The sequence below is a fragment of the Leopardus geoffroyi genome, chromosome B2 (genome assembly GCF_018350155.1).
Source record: "Leopardus geoffroyi isolate Oge1 chromosome B2, O.geoffroyi_Oge1_pat1.0, whole genome shotgun sequence".
Classification (NCBI taxonomy): domain Eukaryota; kingdom Metazoa; phylum Chordata; class Mammalia; order Carnivora; family Felidae; genus Leopardus; species Leopardus geoffroyi.
Genome location: NC_059332.1, coordinates 49,447,439 through 49,473,987, shown reverse-complemented (window position 1 = coordinate 49,473,987; position 26,549 = coordinate 49,447,439). Strand labels below are relative to the sequence as shown.

The window sequence follows — 26,549 nt, the reverse complement described above, 5'->3', positions numbered from 1 at the left end:
ATTGTTTTATAAAGTCACATGGTTCCTTACCTTCAGCTGACACACTTCTTTCCATTTTTAGGCACTGCTCTAAGAGCAAAGCTTAAAGAGTCTGTTTATTTTTAAGCAGTTCCATTTAATAATGTTTCTGACTTTCTCCATAGAAATAGTTGACTAGATATGGAAAAATGAATATTTAAATGGATTTGTCAGTCAGTTAAGACAGAGACATTAGGAATTTATTGTGTAGGTAGTAGGCTCTCTCTATATTGAAATATTTCTATTATATTGATTATAATCCATATCTTCTAAAATATTAAGGTGCTTTCTTGCATATAATCACATAAGCAAAACACTTTATTGAGCCATTTTAATATGTAAATTTAAAAAAGATAGAAACAGAGAGAAGAATGTAGATTCTGCCTAAGATCTGTTAGTTGGCAACAACTCTCAACTCTTATTCCCCTAATCAGTGATACTTTTGTTGAGTATAAGAAGATTCTAGAGGTAACAGTTACTTGACCATGACAAAGAGCACTACTTTAAAAAAGAATGAAAATAACCTACATGTAAAAAATATTTTCAAGGTCCAGATGATATTTTTATTTAAATAGTGATATACTATGTCTTGCAACTAATTGTAAATGACTTCAGTGAAGGTGCTCTTATGGTTTTCTCACCAACATTTTTAATTTTATTTACCAGATCAGCTGCCAACATCAAGCTATCCTAGGGAAGAACTCTAGTGTTTTTAAACAGACCATTATCCAAGTTTCTTTGTTTGGAATAATAATAACAACGACAACACTTATTATGTTTCAGCCACTGTTCTGAGTCTTTTTTCTCTAGCCTCTGGCAACCACCATTCTATTCTCTGCTTCTATGAGTTTGACTATTACAAATATAAGTATTATCATGAAGTATTTATTTTTTTAAACCAGCTTGTTTCACTTAGCATAATGTCCTCATTTATCCTTTGTGTCCTGAGCCCTTTAAAATACACTTGACACAGGCACCGTATGAGCTTGATACCATACCATTTTTCATCCTACTTTGCAAAAGAGAAAACTGAAGCACAGGGGGAATGTAAGTTACTTGCCTGAAATCACACAGAGAGTCAGTAGCAGACCTGGGATTTGAACCTAAGCAGTTGGGACTAGAGTCCATAGCAATAATCACTAAGCTATAACATCTTTCTTTCACAGCTGGAACAATGGAGAAGTTATTGAAATTCCCATAGAGGAGTAGAAAAATTTAAGGACTTATAGACAACCAATCCATATGACTGCGAAAAATCTATGCTTTTTTGTGCTTATCTAAATTGACCACAAATTCCCCCAGTATAGGCAACTTCATTTTCCTGGGACTGTGGAGATACAGGGAAAATGAAGTTGCTTTCTTTTAGCAACTTTCTGGTGTAGAGATTTTTGTTTCCTGAATGTAGGAAATGTGAAGGAAAAGGAAACCCTCATAACCTCCAATTTGCTTTCAACAGGTAATCAGTGGGGTGGGTCATTACTGTCACCTCCCCTCCTACCTACCTGAACTATCTTCCTTGGTCTGTCTGCCACAAGTTCCTTTGGAAACTCTTTGCTGTACCTGAGTTCCCCTAAATGACAGTCTTGCCTTGCAAAGGAGATTAATATAAAATATCAGGCAAAGGTTTTGTATTCCCAGCCCAGATCTTTATCTCAGAATAAAAGAGGGAAATTTATCTCTTGTGAGTCATGGGCACAGAGGAGCTGGGAACATTTCACTGGCAGGGAGAATTGGCAGAAACAGTCCTAGTGGATTTCAAGTTTATTTGACTAATTCTTTCAGCACTTGTCAAACGAAACTACTTTTGTTTAGGTAACAAAACAAGCTGTTTCCTCTGCCATTTCTCCAGTGAGTAGTATAGGCACTTGTGGCAAACACACATTACTGCTAACTGTTATGATGTTTGCTGTCAAATTCATTTATTTATACAACTGCTGTAAAAAGCCCGAGGCCCATAAGCAGCCATGAAAGATTTCAGAGTCATGGTGTGGGGTCATGAGAGGGGAAAAAAGTCTCCACTGGTTATGAGAAAGGAACTGACACAGGAAATGGTCACATATGGCGCAGATTTATTGTGTCCGGGGCTTCCCATTCAAATCTCATTACAGCCACAGCTCAGAGCTGGGCATGGCACAGGCACATTGATTTTAGTTTTGGCATCCAACAGAATTACTGCTGCCGCTTCAAACTGAGGGCGGGAGAGGTGATAGGTTTATCATTCTGGGGAAAGAGTGTGCTCAGCCTGTATTTGTAAAGAATGCTGTTGGCTGCCCCTGCCTGTAATCTAACCATGAACATCACTTTGTTCAAAGATGGCAGGCAAGGTTTGCTAGCAAAAAAGAAATCCGAGGGTGGGGAGAAAGGGGGAGAGAGGTGGAGAGTATTTCCAAAAGAATAAAGGGAAAGTTAAGATTAGATTAAAGGGTTGAAACCATCTTCAATTTTGCAGGTTTTTATTGATGTCTTTATTGGTGGAAAAAAATAGATATCTTACTTAGAGACATGTATGTGTGTGTGTGCGCGTGTATTTCTTTCTGCACATATTTTCTAAAATTTTAGATAGTATGTCTACATTTTAGCATTTTATTCACCTGTAACTTGTATCTTTTCAACACTGTTCATCATGAATGCTTGCAACACCTCTAGATGTGGTTTCAGACTACAAGGCAAATGTTAAGAGTTTGAGATAAGGATAGTGCCATAAAAGAAGGGTGCAAACTATCTTTAAAAATACTCCTTTTTTGATTATGGTTAATGTAGCTGCTTATATTTATTAACGTGTTTGTTATCGACTCTGCACATATATCATCTCATTTATTCCTGTCCATCTGCCTATGGATTGGGTGTTATTTTCAATCCCTTTTATAAATGAGTTAACTGAGTCAATGGATAAGTAACTTGACTGTGGTTTTGCAGCTAGGAAGTCCAATGACAATCTCTCTGGCTAGAAAACCTGATCCCTTAACCCTTGCATTTGCTTTGGCTGTTTTCAATGTAGTATTCAAAGAATAAAAGTCATAATTGAGACCATACATGCCCACTGGTGTTTGCAGGGCAAATCATAATACAACGCATAACAAAGATACAAAAACATTTTCTAAGCCACTTATTTGAACCAAAATATACATGACATTTCAATATGGTAAAGTAATACAAAATAGTCTTCTGAAATTTGTATGGACTTTATCAATACAACTTTTTTTTTTAATTTAAAAATGATTGATTCAGAAGAAGGGTCTATTTGATATGAATCTGATGCTCTTCCCTCATCTTCATTGTCATTTTATCACTTAATCTCCTGATCATTTTTCCCCTCAAAGTCACACCTGTGTAAAAAGAAAACCAGTATTTGGAAATACTCATCAAAAGAACTTAATAAAGACAGAAAGACCTTTCACAGAAAGCCTTACAGGCATCCTTCCTTCATGTAATGGTTGGTTTTATATAGTTTTCTATTTTTCTCAGATTAGATTGGAAATGTATTCCTGTTGAAAATAGACACAGGTTCAAGAACTCTGGTGAGATGGTTCATGAAGTTGTGGCAGATCCTAGTATAATCTGTAGCCCCTGAAGTCCATCTGCCCATTATGCCTGCAGAGATATGTATTTGTCCTCTAACAACTTCCAGCTTGCTGTTCCTGTGCAGTATTTTTTTTTAACATTTACTTATTTTTGAGGGAGAGAGACAAAGAGCAAGCAGAAGAAGGGCAGAGAGAAGGAGACACAGAATCTGAAGCAGGCTCCAGGCTCTGAGCTATCAGCACAGAGCCTGACATGGGGCTCAAACTCAGGGACTGCGAGATCATGACTTGAGCTGAAGTCGGACGCTTAAACTGACTGAGCCACTCAGGCACCCCTCCTGTGCAGTATCTGTAGTCCTATAGTCCTATACTGCTATCTCCGCACTTGGATTTCTCTTTTCCACCCCCTCATAACTCCCATGGATTGGAAGCCACTTCACTATACCAATCACCATTCTAACAAGAATGCTTTTTCAGTTAGAACGATGTCAGGGGAGACTATGTTCCTAAGCACCACTGTTCAACAAATTATGAAAGACAACGTGGAAATACCTTAATATTGAAGCTCCTAGATCTGAATTCTAAATACACTAATTTTTTAATTTAATGAACTTTAAGTTTCTCAAATTACATTTTCTTGTAATACTATCTGTGTCAATGAGTGTATGTGCAAGCATATCTACCTTATCTCTTTTATACTGACTAGTACACCATATTGTGGTCACTCAATAGACTTTACATACCTCTAATTCTAGACTCCAAATTAGCAAGCTTATGTTTCTGTCATCTACATTGAATCTATGATGCATAAAGACACCATTCTAAGTTCACCATGTAAATATAACACACAGCCATTATTTTTTGAAGTTTTTTTTTAAACGTTTAACTAGAATTCCCCATTCTAAAAAAGTGGACAATTTTTGTCTATTATTTCTAGTATGAACAAAATACTTTTTAAAATACTTCTTTCCAAGATTTCAGTTACTCTCCATGTATTTAGTTAGGAACACATCTTTGAGATTTTGGAGTTTCACTCTTCATAGCCTGAAGGTCTACAATAACATATATAAATGGGGATAAATTCAACCTGTCTATACTTTATTTGATCTGTGGCCATATATATTTGTTAAATTAGAAATAATGAGGTGTAAATGTTGTTTGACAGAAAAGAATTGTAAATGATTTCTTTTCGTTTCTTGAAAATAAGAGAATGATTATATATTTTGTTTTTGTCAAAATCTCCTATACTTTACTGTACCATGAATTGGGAAATCTATCACAAAATGGCTAAAAAAATTATTGAGGGAAATGGTGATGTTAACCTCGAGGAAAAAAATCATTAATGTTGATGTATTTCATTCAATTTTAAACATATAAATTTTTCCCTTTTGTTGAAAGGGGAAGATGGAAGGATTTTATGTGCCTTTGAGTCAAAACATTTATTTTAAAAATACTTTTTTTCTTTCCTTCCGACCCATTTTTCTAAATAAAAGATAGAAGTTGTTTCTTTTTTTCCTTTTCTTTTAATTTTTTTTCCTAGCAAAGACGACCCCTTTGGCATATTTTCTTTTCAAATGTGAAATGAGGTGGAAAATCCTCATTTCACGACAGGAAGGACAAATATTGACACAAAGTTAATATTTGTTAGAACCCTGGAAGCAACCTGAGCGTACATACACACACACACACACACACACACACACACACACACACACACCTTCCTCTTTCCCCTCCATCACTGGACATAACTAACTCACTTCCTTTCCTGGTGTTTAGGTCTATGGTTTAGGTCTGTGGTTTCCAATCTAGAGAAAGGTGGATGGAGCATAGTGTATGTCTAGGATATTTTAGAATGTTAAAGTATACACAAAGCAAGGGCTCATGTGCACACATGAACACACAAATACAACCTGCTTAATCTAATTTCCCTCACTTACAGAAGAGCTTCTGGACTTTATCACTGTGCTTGTCCACCTTGAATGCAATAGCATATGCCAAACCAATACTCACTGGTCACTCAGCATTTATTAAGTCCTGTCCACTCTTGCCTTTTTGAGAAGAATGCCCTGGGGTGACTGGGTGGCCGCCCCTGACAGGCTGTGCCACTTATCTATTCCCATTGATTATGAAAGTCAGCTGTGGCCAGACCTTGCTTTTTTCCCCTTCTCCTCTCAGCCCCTCTTACAAGCACCCCTGCCTGGATTTTCATGAGGAAATAATCAGATTAGGCCTTTCACGGTGAGTTCATATGGAGTTCTCTTTCTCCAGTGTGCTACTAACTGAATAAACGTGTTTAGTGGTAAATTGTAAATGACATTATGATTACCAAAGCCAGCATGGGTTTCATTTAAAAGTGATCAGAATTGCAGACCACAAAAATTGTGACTGGCAGATAAGGCCATTTGGAGAGGTGGGAAAAGAAAAGACAGAAACAAGTGAGAAGGATGATCATTACTTAAAACTAAACCTTCCCCAAATGAGGGAACCAAGAGGGAAAGAAATCCAGGGGAAGAAATGATGAAATGCTATTTAGAAGGGAAGGTAGACTGTCACCATGGGCTTTTGTCAGCTGTGGCCGGGACAGTGCATGATGATACCTACTGGCTTTGTGCACACCTCTCTTAAGTGGTTAGTGTGTATTCTCTTCTACAAGTAAGAACTACACTCGCTTAGCAGCTCTGGGACCCCAAGGCGTTGCTTACCTGTGCTTTATTTTTGCCTCACATCAAAATTAAAATACTAGAATTGATTAACTCTGAAGATGACATAGGAATGTGGATGGAAAGATACTGATAAACCACCCAGTCTCTTAATCATTGCTAATGGCGGGAGAAATAAAAATAAAATTTCTTATTTATGAACATCAGGTTTCCAAGTTTGGCTATAAAACTGCATAATCAATGTTACAGTCTTTAGACGTGATTTGTTAAATTTGTGGCTATATGATTTTATTTTATTTTAAATATTTATATTTGAGAGAGAGTGTGTGAGTGGGGGGAGAGGCAGAGAGAGAGAGGGGGACAGAGAATCTGAAGCATACTCCATACTGTCAGTGCTGAGCCTGATGTGGGTCTTGAACTCCCAAGCCATGAGATCACAACCTGAACTGAAGTCAGATGCTTAACCAACTGAGCCACCTAGGTGCCCCTGTAGCTATATGTTTAGACTTCAGGGATCGTATGCTAAAATGTTAAAAAGCCCAAGTGGCAGTATACAAAAGCAAATGGACTCTCACCAAGTATGTGATATGACAAATAACTGAAATCTCTCGGTGAGTTGCTTTCACAAGACTGTGTAGAGAGAATTCCTGATGATTACAGCACTTATCTACTAGTATTACTCATCACAGCTGACCCTGCATCTAAATACAAGCCAAAATGAAGTCATTTGGATTATGTTTAATTTTTCCAGAAGCATAGGTAGAAGTCTACAAGTGTGCTTTTCTCTTCCCCCTTTTCCTCATTACTATTACTAAGTAATTATGTGAGGCAAAATTGTGAGTCATTTTTTTGGTCTATGAACTAGGGGTAATAAAACGTGCTGTGAGGAAATTTTAGTAAAGGAGGAAGGAAGGGAAAGAGAAAGGAAGGAAGGAAGAAGGAAGGAAAGAAATAATAGAGAAGAAGGGCCACCAACCTTAGGGCTTGAGGGCATCTTTGTAGTGAAGTAATAAGTCTTCTCTGCCATTCTAATTCCTATTCCATCCTGTCCCCCTTCCAGGTACCATTTCCATTAGTCTGTGGACTTCCTGTCAGATATTTCTGTACCTGAAGCTCTCCTGAGCAACCATTTTATATTAGTTGAAACAACCCTGGGTCTTCACCATCTAGGTACCTGAGACTTATTTAAGTAGTAACCAGAGTCCCTCACTGACACGCTGTGAAATCTATAGGACCCATCTGATACTTACCAACTTCCACACCACCTTAGAGAGTATCAGGGTACAAAATATTTTGCATAGCATCCCTTCTTGCTTCAGTCAACACCACAATCTACATCTCCAGAATACACATCTCTTTCCTGATTCTTTCATAGGTTTACCCAACCTTTGACTCTCTTTCTCCAAATCTTGCTCCTGGTACTGTGTGGAACTCTGAAACTGGAGTCAACAAACTTTTACATTTTCATGGAGTACTCTTTAACACTAAGTAAAAACCCCCTGCTTCTCTGAGGCTGATGTCATTAGACTCTTATCAAGGTGAATAACTCATCCAAAACCTTGACTTTTGTGGAAATATAGACTACCCAAATGAGAATAAGCAAAGGGTATTTATTCTTAGTTTTCTATTGCAAGGGAGTTAGCTATCATCACTTGCATTTGGCAGAGACTTAAAGGCAGAGAGTGACAAAGCTTATGGTTGAAAAAAAAGGAAGACTTCAGGTATATGGTGATTGGATGCTGTTGTTGGCACAGTGAAGTTGGAGGCAGGCTAATTAGAAATGGGCATCCTATGTGATTAATTAGAGACACATATTTGGCTTTCTTCATTTGGTGCTAAGTTGGAAATGGGGAGGATAATTAGGGAAGTCAGTAGTTATTAATCAAATGCTAACTGTTTGGGGCTGATTGTTTCAAAGGTTATTGTTTGATAATCCTAGGCTAGTTGATGCAGATGGAAATTTGACTTCCTGGGGGTGCCTGGGAGGCTCAGTTGGTTGAGAGTCCAACTCTTGATTTTCGCTCAGGTCTTGATCCCAGGGTTGTGGAATCGAGCTCTGTGTAGGTCTCTGAGCTGAGTGTGGAGCCTACTTAGGATTCTCTCTCCCTCTGCCCCTCTCTGCAGCTAGTGCTCTCTAGCCAAAACCAAGAGTTGAACACTCAACTGAGTGAGCCACCCAGGCATCCCCAATTCACTTCCATATAAAGTTCTTACTAGCCACTTATGTCAACTTACCCATGCTGTGACACATGGGAGCCAGCCTCTAGGTCTCATGTGTTATGAATGTATTCTAAGGCATGAGAAGAAAGTAAGAAGTAGAGAAGTATGTTTTTGAATGACAATGCCACAAAAGTTACTCTATAAAAATTTATCCAGGTATTACAGCTCTCCTACATGACAAAAACTTTGTAAGGAATTTCCCACATTTGACAATAACTCTAAACATTGATGCATTACCAGTCATTAGTTGTGAAGCTAAAAGTAACTTTTCTGAACTACTAGTGATAGAAAATAAATGTCAATCTTCCAGGTTAAAGACAAGACTGAATTACCTTTCTATCCTCCTGTAGAAGATATTACAACATTGTTGTCATTTTAAAAAGCAACACAAAAGTGTGCAACCAAAAAACAGGAAAAAGTAATACTGTGATATGCTGGGTAATTAGTTAATAATATTAATTTTCCCTAGATTTTATCATGTTTATAGTACTTCTGAGGTTTACATTTATTTCTCATTTTAATTTTTTTTAATGTTTATTTATTATTGAGAGACAGAGAGAGACAGAGCATGAGCATGGGAGGGGCAAAGAGAGAGGGAGACACAGAATCTGAACTGTCAGTACAGAGCCCGACACAGGGCTTGAACCCACAAACCGCGAGATCATGACCTGAACTGAAGTCGGATGCTTAACTGACTGAGCCACCCAGGCGCCCCTATTTCTCATTTTAAATAGCATTCACTTATTGTATAAGCACTAAAATACAGAAAGACTGGGTTCACCCCTCTTGCAATGACCATTTCAAATTTTCTCAATCTGCAAGTATTCTACCCATCCTCTCTTCACACATCCCCAGCCCCCAATATACATCCTCACACTTCCAGTTGATGACCTTGTCTTGCCTCACGTGTCCCAGCCGATGAGTGCTTTCAGTCTTCCATCTCTATCTGCACAAACACTTTCTGTCTGTCTTTCTGCTCCAGAAGACATGGAGTCTTTTGACCTACCATATCCCACGTGTTTTTAAAAGGCTTGGGACACTGTTCTCCCTTAGCTTCTCAAGTTTACTCTGTCATTCTTCCGCTTTCCCCAATACCAGTCTCTCCCTTTTTATGGGTTCTCTATTAATCTGCAGAATTTCAGCTAGGGTCTAAATACAAGTCTAAACACAAGTTCATAGTACATGTTATGAAGCTCTGAATTATCATAGTTATGCACTAGCTGTTTTCACAATCTCATCTTGAATGCTAGATTGATGTACTTCAATAAAATTAAGTATCATTTTAAAAAAAACCTACCTTAAAGCTTGCATAAGTTGCTTCCTTTGTATAGAATCCTTACTGTCACAACTCTAAGGCAGAAATTCCTACTAGAAGTGAGCCTTTACTACCAGAGATGACTATATAATGGTTTAGTGGAATTGTTTTGGTTTTGGTTTTGTCTGTTTTAACTTCCTTAAGAAAGAAAAATTTTCTACTTAACTATAATAATTTATCCACCATGTAAATAATTTATTTTCTCAGTGGGTAATTGTTATTTGTGTGTAGCTTTATTTCCTTTACAAAGAGTTGGGGCAATCACATCCCAATCATCTTTCTCCTGCTACTGTCAAATAAACTCAGCTCTGATTTCTGAGACATGTGGGCTAGAAATCACTCTTTCCTAAGCTGGAAAGCCTTGAAATATAATTAATGTGTTATTATTATTATTATTATTATTATTATTATTATTATTTTAGAGAAAGGGTGATAGTGAGCATGAGCGGGGAAGAGGGGCAGTGGGGGTGAGAGGGGGGGACGGGAGGGAGAGAGAGAGAGAGAGAATGAGAACAAACATGAAACCCAACCAGGTTCCATGCTCAGCATAGAGCCCAATGCAGTGTTCAATCCCATGTCCCTAGTCATGACCTGACCTGAAATCAAGTCAGACACACAACTGACTGAGCCATGAAGTCTCCCCATTAATACATTATTTATTATAGGTTTCTATAGTGTTATTCATAGGATAGCAAAAATTGTAGGGTATTTGATTTTGGAGAAAAAAGTGTCCCATTTGTTTTATATTTTGTCAAGAAGAACTGAAATAAATAATTTAAATCTTTATACTGAAATTGGATCAAACAGGTATGTCTTCCATTTTATGGGGGTATGGGAAGGAAAGCATAGAGATAATATTTTATAATAACCAATGCTTCAGGAATTTTTTTTTTACTTAGGAAATAGTAATTTGACTTCATGGAGGACATAGTGGTAAGTCTCCAACCAAATGTCTCAGACATCAGAAAGCATGTGTTCCTTTTAAAGTAAAATATTCACACACAGTTTCAAAATATAAAAAAGGAAGACATTAGGATTAGACACAATGCATATAATTGGCATGGCACTAGTTAATCTGAATAAGAAAGATAACTAAGTTTAAATAAACAAATAATTCCTGTATATCTGAGTAGCCATATGTGCCTGGCATTTAATCTTTAATCACATCACAGTGCTTAATAATGACAAGGTAACTCACTCCTAACAGTGAAGAGAGAGGTGACATAGTGACAAAATCTTCTTCCTGTTAACAGGTTAAGCGTGCAAAAGGAATTCAGCAAATGTTTATTAAACTTCTTGCCTGGGTTTCTGGGGTTCATAATCTAACTCACACAAAATTCCAACAGATTATGAAAATTTGACAGTGACTTCTCTCATCTTATTCCTGAGCTTGTTCATGGGCCTGAGTCCTAGATCCTCCAGTGTGTACATGTGCTTTGCAACACAGACATTAAGCACAGATTGTGCTTTCTGGAACTTGTGCATTCAAACCTTTTCTTACCCTTCCTATTCAAACCCTTCTTTCTCCTTCCTATTCTTCCTTTTAAGGTCTCACCTGCAACATAGGTTGTTTATCATATTCTGCTCCCTTCGATGTCATTGCTGAAAAAGGGAATAGGGAGCTTTGGATGCTGAGGGTAGAGATGGCTTGGGAGTCCAGCCTTCTAGTGGACTAGCTTCTTGGAGTCATAAATAAAAATAAATAAATGAATGAAAAGAACTCTATCACAGGACTGCTTTGAAGGTGTACATTCTACTAGTATAGCTCCTATACCTTATTATATAAAAGAATATTTGAATTACATTATAAATCATCCCATTTTTTTTAATTTTAGCTTTGGAAGGCACCTGACATCAGGAATAGAAATAAATAAAACCTCAAGTTTCTCCATCTGTATTTATTTAATGAATTAGTCAAGAAAAAAATGCTTTGTCACAACAGAATTCTTTTAGGGTCAAATCAATGTAATTTAGGAACATAAGAAAATTAATATCAATATAATCAGTCATAATTTCAATCTTAAGGTTTCATGTAAAAATAGATGGATTTAGGGGCGCCTGGGTGGCGCAGTCAGTTAAGCGTCTGACTTCAGCCAGGTCACCATCTCGCGGTCTGTGAGTTCGAGCCCCGCGTCGGGCTCTGGGCTGATGGCTCAGAGCCTGGAGCCGGTTTCTGATTCTGTGTCTCCCTCTCTCTCTGCCCCTCCCCCGTTCATGCTCTGTCTCTCTCTGTCCCAAAAATAAATAAATGTTGAAAAAAAAAAAAAAAGAAAGAAAATAGATGGATTTCTCAAAGTATTCAGCTATCTCATGTATTAGCACCAACTCAGGGGGCAATTCTCACAATATTTTTTTTGTAGTATATTTAGTTATTATTGTTATATGTTGGTTTAAAATGTATTCAAGCTATAGACTAATAATCTTATAACTAGATACCTGGCAAGAATAGATAAAACATATTTGAAAAATAAGAGTTCTTACACATCAATCAACTAATACATATTAAGAAGCATCTACTGTGTTTGAGTTAGGGTGTTAAGCCCTGTGGTAATTTAAATAGGAGATATAGTCCCTGGTCTTGAGATTTCTCAACCCCTTAAGGACACTGATGCCTACTAAGTCTATATAATTTATCAAACTACATATAGCTAATAGCAGAGAATGATTGAGAATCATTTCAACTAAGAGAGTGATTATTTTATTTAGGGACACTTCCAAAAATTTAGTGATCTGTAGAGATGACTTTAAAAGACAATATATCTCCTGAATCAAAAGAAGGGAGAACAAAATCAGAGATCTATAAAACTGAATGGAAAGGTGAATGATTAATCAACAGGAATCAACATGACTGGAAGAAAATGTGTTAAAACAAGGAAAAAAATTTGTAAAGTCTAGAAAAGGGGAACTAGTGTGATTGAAGGGTTTTTCATGAGGGAAGTCTACCTAACTATCTTATTTGAAAATGATGTATCTATAGTAGAGACCGTTGTATCAGAATCTCAGGGCACAATTTCCATGTCTGTTAAGATCAAGCAATTAATTCCCTTCAGACTGGTGTGATGCGTTTGAAAACAATTCGTGATTTAACATTAGTGTTTCCATATTATATGACCACAGGGAGAAAACATATTATGTAAAAGTGACCATTCTTTTATATTTGATAATTAAATCTCTAAATTAATAACTTAGTAGTCAATTTAGTAAACTCAATTTACTTAAGAAAATTAGAGCAATTTGAATTTTCTGTTTTATCATGTGTCTGTTTTTTATTTGTCTGTTTCCTCTCAGTTGCTGAATTTGTTGGCATGAAGTTTGTAATAGTCTAAACCTTTGTCTATAGGGTCTGTAGTAATAATCCTTTCCTCCCTGAAATTGGTGATTTATGATTTATCTTTTTTTTTAAGTTTATTTGTTTATTTTCAGAGACAGAGAGAGAGAGAGAGAGAGAGAGAGAGAAAGCAAGTGTGAGCAGGGGAGCAGCAGAGAGAGAATTCTAAGCAGACTCCTTGCTGTCAATGTAGAGTCAACACAGGGCTTGATCTCATGAACTGTGTGATCATGGCCTGAGCCAAAATCAAGAGTTGGATTCTTGACTGACTGAGCTACCCAGGCACCCTTCTTTCTTTTTATCTTGATCAGTCTAGTGGGGGGTTGGGGGGGTGGTGGTGGTTAACTAATTTGTTGATGTTTTCCAAGAACCAAATTTTAGCTTTGTTTACTTTCTATGTTTTTGTTTCTTTGTTTCTCTCTTTTCTATTTCACTGACTTCCGTTGTTATACTTATTATTTCCTTTCTCCTTATTACTCTGGATTTGCTTTACTTGTTTGCTAAATTTGTATTTGTAAGGCAGAACATTAAGATATTGCGTTTACACAATTCTTTTGTAATGTAAGCACTTAATCACACAAATTTTGATATGCTAGAATTTCATTATTATTCAGTTTGAAATATTGACTCATATTTTTTACTACTGTTGCTATTATTGTTGAGGCACAAGTATGCAATGTGGCCTACTCCTAAAGCAACACTTAGGTAATTAAATTTATTAATATCATAGGCAGCTTTGGCATATATCATATGGAAGGTATGATATGGAGGAGGTATCATGCCCAAATGTAGTACACCCTCCATTAATAATAATTAGATTTGTTTTGTTCCAGTCCTTAGGCTAAATTGATGACATTGCACTTGAAGGAAAATTAAAATATCTTGAAAAATAACACAAGATAATTTTGTGAATATTGCTTTTAAATTGAAGGAATTCTGTTTGTTAGAAGTTAAACTATCCCTGTAGATTCAGAATAAGAATTACTCATGGTTCAGAGACAAGTGGATTAGGAATGGTGGGAATATGGGGTGACTGGCTGGCTCAGTCAGTAGAGCATACAACTCTTAATCTTGGGGTTGTGAGTTCGAGTCCCATGTTAGGCATGGAGTCTACTTTTAAAAAAAAATGAAAGGAATTATGGGAATAATGGACAATGCTGTTTGTCTAAATGTCTTGATTAGCCCCAATAATCCTCAACTTGGGCTCTATTTAATGTCAGGACTCCCCAAACTGCTACTTTCTTCTTTTCCTTTTGTATTGTTTTTACTCTTCATGTTTGGAAAAAAAGAGAATGAGTAAATTATATAGTCTGAAATACAAACTCTTTCACAATCTGGACTCAGTATATCTCTTCAATTTTAATATATCTCTATAAAATCTCTTTTCCAGCCCCCTCAATCTACCTCTTTTTTCATTGACTCAAATATTACTATGCCCATCTCCCCTATCCTTTTCCCACTATGGAGGCCTTAGTGATTATTCCTTTTCCTTAATAATTTTACTTATTCAATTCTTTTTTCACCTAGTTATTATGTCCATTATTACCTTTAAATAATACAGGTGATGTAACATATTTTACCCTTTCATATTTTACCCAGACTGCTTTGCATAGTCAGTATCTAACACACTTAAAAGTTCAATAAATGTTTCATGAGGTTACAGACGATAATAAGAGTAATGGATTACAAATTATCTTTGAGAGATTGTAGTTTATACATCACTTATTTTCCTTTATTTTATAGGTACATTTAGAGAAGAACAGAAATGCACATACCAACCCTTCATACAAGGCTACATCTGCAAACAAACTGACCAGGTGATCTTAATTCTTGACAATGCTGATGCCACTTGGACAATGCAGAAGTTATATCCAGTTGTATCTGTTACTAATGGTTTTGTTGACACCTTTAGTAGTGTAAATGCCAATACCCATTGTTCTACTTTAGGGTCTGTATCTAGTTTCTATTCCATTTTACCCATCAGGGAAATCACCAAGGTGTGCTTTGTGGATCAGACTCCCCAAGTTTTGCGTTTTCTTCTGTCGGGGAACAAAAATACCTCCAAGCTTCTCTTAGCTATATTCTACCATGAACTCCAGAGCCCCCGTGTTTTCATAGGGGAAAGTTTCATTCCACCTGTTCTGGTTCAATCAACTTCCTCATTGCTGGATGAGTCTTCTGGTTCCAACTATTTCAGCATCTTGGATAACCTCTTGTATGTTGTCCTACAAGGACAAGAGCCTATTGAAATACGCTCAGGTGTTTCCATTCATTTGGCCTTCACTGTGATATTTCCAGTCCTAGAAAAAGGCTGGGAAATCCTCATCCTTGAAAGACTAACTGACTTCTTGCAAGTTAGCCAAAACCAAATCAGATTTATTCATGAGATGCCTGGCAGTGAAGCAACCTTAAAGGCCATTGCTGACAATAAAGCAAAGAGAAAGCTCAATTGCCCAACTGTGACTTGTGCCAGTCATTACAGAGTTGGTCAACGTAGACCTCTCATGATGGAAACGAGCTCATATAGGATCCCGCCACCAACTACTATGGAAACCATCTCAAAAGTAGTAGTCATTGAAATTGGTGACCTGGCAACAATAAGGAGCACTGGACTGATTTCATCTTTATCAAGTAAGAAATTACAGAATTTGGCTCACCAGATTATCACTGCTCAACAAACTGGAGTACTAGAGAATGTTCTGAATACAACTATTGGCGCCTTACTGGTAACTCAGTCAAAGGGAATCACTGGCTATGGGTAAGTACTAATTATAAAAACATCTAAACAAGGGCTGATCTCTAGCGTGTGTATTGCAAATATTAATCTACTTCCACTGAGTCACATAATCTGTTTGCTTCTGAAGATAAGAATAAAAACTCAGAGAGTCATTTATAGACATAAATTCTCAATTAAGACTTTTTAAAATTAAATCTGTGCTCTTATGAGTATTCTATATTTTGGATTGTTGAAGATGTTATATTTCAGTACCTTAAAGTGAAAAGCCTGAAGGAAGAAATTTTTCTAAAACAACTGTTTTCAGTTCATTTGTTCATTCATTTATTGAAAGAATGTACATGTAATGAATTTAAGTAGTAGGCTGGATTCCTGGATTGCTAAGGTGAAACAGATACGATCTTTGCCTTGAGGGACAAAAGCACTACCTATCATAATTCCAAAGAGCTATAAGCTAAAACTTGAATCCTGAGGAGGGTGATGATAATTCTTATAGGGACTGGGGAAAAGACTTCTATTTAGGAAAGTTTTGAAGGATGACTAGGAGTTTACTAGGCTAATTCAGTGACCCTGATTGGGTCTTATTTAACCTAGGATTATAAAGCCATGAAAAGGATGCCTTTGTTAAATTGTATGAGGCAGGAATATCACTGTTGTCAACTATGTTTATGACACAAAGCCATGTAAGATCTGCAACATCCTTTGTGCTATGTTATACTTACTCTAAATGCTTTTATTTTGGAGTCCTCCACCAGATTTCTATTCAACAGACATTTCAGACATAAATATACCTGAATGTTTTTCTGAGCTTAGTAAATGAAGAAGCATGGGAAGTGCACAATAAGGGAAAACAAGTGTAAATTACTCTCAATGTTATAGTTTCTGTTAGTTAAAGGATAAAGTGACCAGCCCAAGTGCATCTAAGATATCTGTCACAGGGTCAAGACTTTTAGAGTCCCAAGCTCCAGTTTTTAGCAGATGCAAAAGAACCAAAAATGATACCCTTGACTGAGAGACATGATGAACTTGTTGTAAGCTTAAGAAATATAGATAATACTAACCATCTCACAAATGACTGCTGCTGGTTATAGAGGGTTAGAGGTGAGCAACATAGATATTCCTTATAAGCTTGTCACCATCACTGGAAAAATAAGCTCAAACCCATGCACAAATTCAGTTGATATTAGGTCCCTGAAATAGATAAAATTATTTAGATTCTGATTTTTCTTATTCAATGAGATTTTAGAACATTCGTATTCTTTTAGATTACTCTGTTATTACTGCTTTTTCGTCTTATTTGTGGTAGTGCTAATAAATAAACAATTGATATTTAAGGGATGTTAGTTACTTCCACATATCATCTTCAGTGGATGTGGGATTTGCTATAAAATAAGAACAAAAACAAAAAAGAGACACCATCACATCATTAGGCATATCTAACTAATACACTGATTGCCTTTTTTTTTTTTTCAACGTTTATTTATTTTTGGGACAGAGAGAGACAGAGCATGAACGGGGTAGGGGCAGAGAGAGAGGGAGACACAGAATCGGAAACAGGCTCCAGGCTCTGAGCCATCAGCCCAGAGCCTGACGCGGGGCTTGAACTCACCGACCGCGAGATCGTGACCTGGCTGAAGTCGGACGCTTAACCGACTGCGCCACCCAGGCGCCCCTGATTGCCTTTTTATATACAGAGCAACATATCCAAATGAAAGCTTAGCTAGTGTTTTTGTATCATATTTCACCTGACTTACAGTGTAAATGGTTGTTCCTCTTCTGGACAGCACATTAATATATATGGGAAATATGAAAAGAAAACTTGAAGGGCTTTATGAATTGTTATAGAATTAAAAGATACTCTTAGTTAAGTGATTGTTCAGAATCTGTTAAATCTTGGATATTTTTACCAACCACCAAACCTTCACCATGTTATCAATGTCATTATAACATAATGCATGGTAATCTGAAAAAAAAATTGCCAATGCATCTTAGCTTATGTTTAATCATTTTTCCTTTAGCCCAATTTCATTTAGATCCCACCAAGTTCTAACAAATATATTATATGTAGGTGACTAGAGAGGAAAAAGTCCAGTCCACTGATTAATTCTATTTAGATTTTACAATTCTTAGCTTTTCTATCAGGTCATCATCCCCAAACAACTGATTTTTGTATTATGTATAAAAAAAGACTCAGTGAATTTTGAGCCTTTAACTAGAAGGAGAGAAAAAAGTCAGAGTAGAAGCAATGGAGGTATAGCAGAGGAAGCCCAGCCAAGAAAGTGGAACCAGCACAAGTTCAGGTACACACACATCTATGTGAGGGATATCATTCTGTTATGGAGAAGCGAGACAGCTTCAGAGATCACCTTTATGGCCCACCATCCATCATAGCCATTATGTTTTCACTTTTGACTCCGATATTTCTGATTTAATAAGAAACTGCTGAACATGTATATTATAGCATCGATTTTCTGTTGGGATGTGTTCCATTTCTCCATCTCTCTCTGTCCCTCTGGTATTTTAAGAGTTTCCAAACATAAGGTAAAAAGCAAATCTTCTGAAGATAAGGAAAAGCTGCTTCTTGAGTATATCTGAATAAATCTCTGCAGAATGAGAAATGCCTTTGTCCTAAGGGACTGAATGAAAATTAACAAGGTTTCCCCTGGTCCTAAGAATTGCACAATATGCTAAACAACCCTGAAGCCTTGTGGAAGCCTCAGGCCAGCCCTGTTTCTTTCAACTTTGATCAGTGTCAGTTGGGACTTCCATTGAACTCACTGGAGAGCCATTGACAAGCTAATGAACTGACCTTGAGACAGAAGAATCAGTATAGGGACACTTGCCTTTCAGTGAAAAGCACCAAGAATGTTGAGAGGTTCACTCTTGTTAACTTAATGGGTTTGTATGCATTTCAACAAATTGAGACCATGCTGGGCATTTAGTTTTCAAGGGGAGTACTACCAGCTTTCAAAAAGCAATCAACTTCTTATGGTGGGAGAGAAATTGAGTGCTCTCTACTTTTTAATTAAATAATATACAGTGAATTGGCCTCTCCTGGTCTTTATCCTCTTCTTGTGGCATCTGGATTTAAATTTTGTCTGCTTGGCTAAGTCAATTTCATGAACCTGTTTTCCATCTTCCAAAACTTCATTGACCTCTGTTGTCAATACTTCTCCCTTGCCTTCTTTGTATTTGTTAGTTTACACCATTTATGCCCATGTTTTGCACCATTTTTATTTATTTTTGTTAAAGTCAGGTGTAGGGCAGGGTAAAGATAAGAGTCAGAAGCTAAAAAATTTTAGCAGTCAAAGGCTTTATTGGGAACTAAGGTCTCTGGCGAGGTTCCGTGACTCAGGGAGAGAGAGAGAGAGGAGTCAGGGAAGTCGCGCCCAGGTGTGGTGGGGTGGGGTTTTTCAACTGCAGCATTTTGTAGGGGGGCTTTTTTTGCGCCAGGTCGCGAGTGCCGCTTGGGGCTTTCCATTGGGTTGCGCTGGCAAGATGGCCGTCCCCTCCACTGTGGTTCCAGGGACATCCTAAAAATTTTTTTTCTTTTAAGTAATTTCAGTGGAGTGTAGAGGGAGAGGGCACAGAGATAAACATAAGTTCAGTCTAGCTTTTTAAACTGACAGTTCTCTACAGGAGTCTTACTTATATATTTTATCCTTTATCTGGAATCCCAGAAAGACATATTTTATGTTCCTTACCTTTATTTCAGAAGAAACTTGATTTTTACTCTCTTAATTTTCTCTCCTTTCTCTTCTCTCTCCATTTCCTCTGCTTCATTACAAAAAAAAAAAAAAAAAAAAAAAACAATTAAAAACACCTTTAAGTATTATTCTTTGTCATACAGTAAAATTAAACATATCTGTATCTTTTATGGAAGTTTAATGCTGAAATGCCAAAGCATTGGTGAAATTTCTAAAATGGCCTTCCAAAGATGCATACTGCCCTTAGCCCAGGAAACTATGTGTATGGTCAGATTGCACTTTATTGAATATACTGTGTTATGTGGCATGGTTGACCCTAAGATAGACTATCCAAGATTTTCAAGGTGGGCCCAAATAATAACATGAGCCCTTAAAACAAGAGAGCTTTCTCCTGCATGGCAGAATAGGAAGACAGAGAGATTCAAAGTGTGAGAAGGACCTAAAGTGTCACTGTTTTTAACTTGGAAGGGATCACATGGGAAAAAAAGCAGGTGGAATGAGTAGAGAATGGACTTTGGCTGGCAGCCAGTGAGGAAACAGGGACCTTCCTTCTATAGCCACAGGGAAATAACTTCCAGCAACAATCTGAATGAGTTTAGAGGTGGATTCTTCCTGAGAGGCTCCAGCAGTAAACCCAGCCAAGCCTGTCTGGAGTCTTGACCCACAACCCAAAGATAATACATTTGTATTATTTTAAGCCACTAAGTTTGTGTTAATTTGTTATGCAGCAGTAGAAACCCAATATGTTATCTCCAGTTACGCTCTCTGTTTATGACATTGCCATGATCCTTGGCTCCTGAAAACAGTTCTAGTGAAGGTGAGCAAGACATTAGAGGAGTGTATGTATGTGTGTTTTTGAGCCTATCAACTTAGTACCTTTTTAAGTTCCCTTACTGTGTGTAAGTAGCACTTTCCAGGCAGACATAGAATAGAGAACTAGCTGAGACCGTTGGTAAGACTAACAAGTCTATTGTCACTCAGTCTCATTTAGCATCTTCTCTTGTGCAACCACTCCATACCCCCTGGTCACCTGCTGTCTAGGAAACAGCTAGAACAGTATACAGTATAGTTCTTGTATACTGTTTCCTAGAAAAGCTACAAGAACTGTTTCCTAGCTGTTCTAGGAAACAGTATAAAGAACAGAATCCTTCTTTCAACACGGAAGGACGTTCTTCCCAAGACTGGCAGAATGTTCTTCCTGGAAGAGATTTCTGTACTGCCAGCTGCCTGTTTCCTCTTTCGTGACAAAATCACAGATCTGCCATGAAAGAATGTTTCTACGCTATTTCTTCTTTTCACTAGAATACAAATTCTCTGCTTTGTTAGGTGAATGGCAAAATTGTCACAATGGTATTTCATATATGTGGTTTTGTGGGAAAATGAGATGCTCTACATAGGCAAACCTTCCATTTAATTAAAAATTGTTCCTTTTGTCACTACATTCTTAAAAAACCTTCATCTCTTAAAGTAAAAACAAACAAACAAACAACAACAACAACAACGTATTATCCAGCCTTATTAAATGGGAAATAATGTGGACCATTCACAGTTTTTATTGATGTTTCATGGTCATCGTTAAAACTATCATTTATTTCATAGCCCTGTTTCTTCAGTGATACCCTTCAGTACCATTGTTCTTATATTAAATGGCCCCAGACTGCTAAATGCTTGACTCCACTTCTGCAGGTTATATTTTTCTACAATTTTTCTTATAAATAGGATGTTAATTGTAATCCAGTGCTGCTGGATTACAATTAACCCATCACATCCACATGTAGTTTGAATCCCAAAACTAAACCATGCTACCTTAAAATCAAGTAACTAAGATTTCTGTGTACAGATGGCAAAGTTGGAGGTAAATATAATAAGGACTCATAAAAGCCTGCATTTCAATGTGTTTTATTTTCCAGACATTCATTGAACAGCTATTATGTCCAAAAAATTATATGGCTCAAGTGAAAATGTAGAGATTTAAAATCCATGGGTAGGCAAAACAAACATTTGCAGAACTATTTAATAAGAATATGTTATCTGAAATCTCATTCTATATATAATTACAAAGAAATTGATTCAATATGAACCTGCTTCACCATTACTCTAGTTTTCCATAAAATTAACTTCAGTTATATTAACTTTAGTATATTTTTATCTGTATAACAGTTATTAGATGGTCAACACTTGAACTTACTAGTATGTTCCCAAGAGTGCCTATGAATAGTAAGTGATCATCAAATATTTGCTTCAAATAGTGAAATGTAACCTGTTTGACTTTTCTGCTATCCTAATACTCCTGTGTAACCAATATCCCATATTAAATCTCATCCATTATATAGATCTTGGATCTTGCTTTCCTGATCAGACTAAGGCTACAGTACCCTAAGGCAAACAGGACATTTTGAATAGTTTGTGTGTGATCTTGATAAGTGCATTCAGAGTTTTCATTATCCCAGATAAGATAGTCATGATAAATTTATTATAAAATAGTATTTAAAATTTTTCATCTAAGATACTTAGGTTTTAACCATTCAATTGACCATGTTGGAAGATGTGCCATGTTTATTCTGTGTCTTTATTTACTCCTGGCACATTGCCACCTGTACCTAGGGTTGTTCAAATCTCAATTTGAAATGAGTAATTTCAAAGAACAACAAGTATAAGAGCATAGCAGTAAGCACACCAATTGAGGGATGTACCAGAACTTGAAATTAGCCAGGCCAAGATAGGTAGTAGCTTTTCAGAGGCAAGTAATGACCTAAGAGCAGAGGAAGTACATAGTGGGTACTGATTTGTCACAGTGTTAGTACAGTAACATGTATTGGGTGTTTACACTATATAAGGTTTGGAACCACCATGTTACAGTGCCAGAAGGAAACTGTCAGATCATAAGACATTTCTTCCCTCTTCTCTCCCTAGTACTTGACAGCAGCTAAAGGCATCTGGCTAATCTTAATAGGGAGCATAAGGACTATGAAATATAAGGAAAATGATATGTGTGTCCTCTGAGAGATAGCCAGGAAAGTCATTCTTGCCTTACAAACTATATGGTGGAGGAGGGGGTGACTATGTTTCTCAGGGGCAGAGGCCATGGTGTTTTATTTATCTTTGCACATCTCACGGTGCCTAGAACAATGTTTGTACATAATAGAAGGGTTAAAATGTTTGTTAAACTGAGTCGATTAGAGAGCTTACTTTCTTCTGCCCCAATGTAGAATCTTGAAAACTTTGGAATTCAAACCCCCTCAGGATACATAGAGATTCTTCCCTGTCTAGCCCATTTAAAACAGGAATGAATGAAAATGCATGACATCTGAAACATTTGATCAAAACATGGGGCACTATTATAGCAACCTGACTTAGTAACTTTGAGGAGGTGAAGTCTGAAGAAAGAATGAGGTACTATCTCTAAGGCCCCTACCCTCAGCCCATCCCCACAGGTCTTGCCCAGAGCCAGCTTTCAGTAGGATTTGTTTGTTTGCTTGCTAGGTTTGCCATGCAAATAGAAACAATCCCCTCCTCTACAGAGGAAGCATTTCGGGTCTGGCAGATTGAAAAGCAAGAGTTAGAGTGAATAGTGGTGATCTCAGAACTGGGAAACGTCTGTATTCTCTTGATCTTTACTTATTTTTTAGCGGGTACTCAAGCACTGAAGGGAAAAAAAAATTCTTTCACATACCTGACTTGGTATTGGAAGCTGTTAAATAGCAGTTACAACTGGGAGGGTTGGAGGGAACTCTCCTCCCCCATTTTTTAAAGTTTGGCTGTAGGTCCTTCTGCCTGCAGGCTACAGTCACATTAGCAGTTGGAAATTGGATAACGACAGCACCATGACAAATCCAGGTTGCTTGCAATAAGTTGCTAATCCCTTTGCTTTAATATCGGAGCAGCGTATAATGATGTTTGGACATCACTCCAGTTTACTGACGACCCCACTGGGGCCAGCAATAGAACCTTACAACTGTCTAACAAGGCGTCAGGTGACTCCCGTCGTCACAGCAACGGACACTGGAATCTAATCTTCCCTCCATCCCTTCTAGCACCCAATAACGCCTAGATTATATAAGTGGCCCATCATTGCTTGGTAACTTGAATCAATTAACGTTAATTCGCACAATGCTATGATGTATTGTGATCACTTTCATTTCAGGGAAGGGGGAGAAATTGCTATAAGTCACCTAAAATGAGGTTGTCTGTGGTGCTGAGGTATTAATTGGGTGTCCATATTAAATGCAAAAGGAGCCCCATCGTGAAAGGAAAGTGGATGAGTGACTCTCTTGGCTGCTATTGACCTATCAGAAGAAGACAGTGCCCTTTTCCTTTGCTTTTATCTATTACAGTTTTCCCTATTGCGTGTCAAGTTGATGTATTATAAAAAATTCATTTGGTGACCTTTCACCCCCTTAGCAGATTAAACAATTTCACTTCGATGGCATCATTAACAGGACCCTGCATTTAATGATGATTTCTCTAAAAGGCCACGGAGATTCGATTTTAAGCTAACAGATTTATTGCACTATTATAACATATCGTAAAAAACTGTACCACCTACGGTCAGGTTTTAGGATAGAAACTGCTTAAGAGTTTATGTGGAGCTTAAAGTGGTATTACCTTGGGATATGCTGTAGCAGCAAGTCTCTGACCTCCAGTAAGATGCTGTTTACATTTAATAAGAGATGTTTGCTCACAATAAACTTTAAAGTGTGTCAGGGATAGGCCTTTCAGCGGGTGCTGAGACTGGTGGCTCCCATCTCTTCGTTTCCAGACATCACTGTACATGTGTCAGGATCTTTGGTGGGGTCTTTCAGCTTCTTTAACCGCATTGCTAGCCTGCACCCTATCCCACATGAGAAAGCATTTAAGAAATGGGTTAGGGGAGAGATAGGATCTTGTAACAATGTTAGAATTTTCCAATAACCTGGGCCCCATGGAAGGTTAGAATTAATAGCATGGATTTTAAAAATCCAATTTAAATTGTTCCCCTTAAAAAAAAAAAAAGGATCCTTACCCACTCAGGCTAAGCAAAGTAATAAATGTGATTAGGCTGGTGTATGTTGAATTCCCAGTGAGTGATTCTAGCACAGAGGTCAGGGCCTTAACTGGTAGATGACCAAAGGGGACTCTTAGAACCACATGTTCCCACTCTGTCCCCATTTCCCAGGAATCTTGGGGGAAAGAGAAAGTGCTTCCTACAGAAACTTCATGGTTCGTGATCCACTCTATTTGCTCTTTCACTCTTTCCTCTTTTTGGGACTAATTGTCATCTTTCCCTGACATACACCTTCCATGTTAAATAAATATTTTATTTTTTTCTCTTTAGATAAGAGGGAAAAAAGGGTTAGGGAATAAAGTAGTTGACTTACAAGCATTCGGGGCGGGGTAGGCTACTCTTTTTTTTTTTTTCTTTTCTTTTTTTTAATCAAAGCCTTATTGTACCCGACCTAGGCTATTTTGAGAACAAGTCAACAATGGATGCTCTATACTAGGGTGATATATGTGCTATATGATGTTTATATATCTCCATTCAATTGCTAAAAATCTATTGCATGACTGTGATACATAATATACAATAGACAATAAGATAATAGATATATAATGTATAATGTTCTTTTAATGAAGCTATCTTGGTCATCAGAAACACCAAAGCTTTGGTAAAAAGCTGTTTTGAGGTATCATGAGTTACATAAGCATTTTGTTATATATATATATATATATATATATATATATAACAAAATGCTTATGTAATATATGTATATGTAATATATGTAATATATGTAATATATATATATATATATATTGCATTTTATTGCTAAGTCACATCAGTTATTAATGTACTTGAAAGGTAAAAAATGATACAGCTCATTGGTTAACTGCTCTAGACCCTGATCATACACTTAACCATTTGTGAGACCTCTGGCAAGGCATTTAAGCCTTTGTGGGCCTCAGTCTCTTCATGTTTAAGTAGAAATACCTACATCACAGTGTTATTTTGAAGATGCAACGCGTTTATATGTGGAGAGCTTAGAATAGCACCTGGTACACCATATGTGCTTGTCATATATTAATTTTCAGTTATTATTCTCCCTGAGGGCTTCATTCAATTAAAATACATTAATCAATTAATTCCACAGTTATTGAGCCTATTTAGTGCAAGCACACCGTGGAGAATGTAAATACGAAAGGGTTGTTGTTAGGATTAAATGAACTATTCCAAGTAACACAGTGCCATTGCTGGAGCTTGCTGTCAGGCACCTCTGCCAACTTGTTCCAATGACGTCATCTCGGTGTCATAGAATCAGCCATGGTAGAAGTATTTATACCATCAAAATTGGAAAACACTACAAATCAGAGCCTTGTGGGGAGAGCTAGTTTTTGAGCAGAGTAGTGAACATATCTGCGCCTTCGAAATATTTTAGTCTGATAAGGCATTCTTGGGACTGATATTAATGAATGGTGACAAAATCTAAGTTCATAATTTGTGTTTCTCCCCACACCTCCCACACACCCAGTCCATCCATTGCCCATGCTAAAAGCAAGCATAAACAATAAATATATAATTATTTTTTGGTTGTAAGATCATGTTTCCTATAGAGTGCATTACAAAGTTTCTAGAAGCAAAAGCAACTGCAAATATTTTCACTGGCAATAATGCATTATAGAAATAGTTATTGCCATGATATCCGTAACCTTATGGATGTATTCTATTTTTGTCTATGCATGCCAGAAATACAAGCAGTTTTAAAACTAGGAATTCGATATACATTCGGCCCCATGCTCTCTCGGTTCTGGTCCAGCCTTCGGATGGAGAAGTGGGAAAGGAACTTAGGGTACAACCACAGCTTGTTTTTCTGGATAAGCAGGTAACTGGTTCATGGGTAACAACCTCTCTTTAGGGCTGGGAGCATGTCATATCTGGCACATGTTTTAGATTTCACCACCATGTCACACATTGACAGAGTGCCCCATGCGTTGTTTGCTGCACTGAGAACCTCTAATAATACTTTTGCCCTTTTGCCATCTTCCTTCCATCTCACACTTGGTTTCCTTCTACT

The 26,549-nt window shown here is 37.2% G+C and overlaps 1 protein-coding gene and 1 long non-coding RNA gene across 3 annotated transcripts in view; one reads left to right on the top strand and one right to left on the bottom strand.

Moving 5' to 3' along the window:
- Nucleotides 1-26,549, top strand: part of PKHD1 (PKHD1 ciliary IPT domain containing fibrocystin/polyductin) — a 494,443-nt gene that overhangs the window by 415,917 nt on the left and 51,977 nt on the right. For both annotated transcript variants that reach the window (XM_045498517.1, XM_045498518.1), the window contains exons 61-62: nt 14,806-15,820; nt 26,222-26,357. In XM_045498517.1, the coding sequence (XP_045354473.1) occupies nt 14,806-15,820; nt 26,222-26,357 (1,151 nt within the window). The remainder of the gene's footprint in view (nt 1-14,805; nt 15,821-26,221; nt 26,358-26,549) is intronic.
- The window catches only part of LOC123608496, a 482,727-nt gene continuing 459,362 nt past the window's right edge, over nt 3,185-26,549 (bottom strand). Inside the window, exons 4-6 of the long non-coding RNA XR_006717257.1 lie at nt 19,501-19,573; nt 17,145-17,178; nt 3,185-3,344 (exon numbers count right to left, since the gene is read on the bottom strand). This is a non-coding gene — a long non-coding RNA (uncharacterized LOC123608496). The remainder of the gene's footprint in view (nt 3,345-17,144; nt 17,179-19,500; nt 19,574-26,549) is intronic.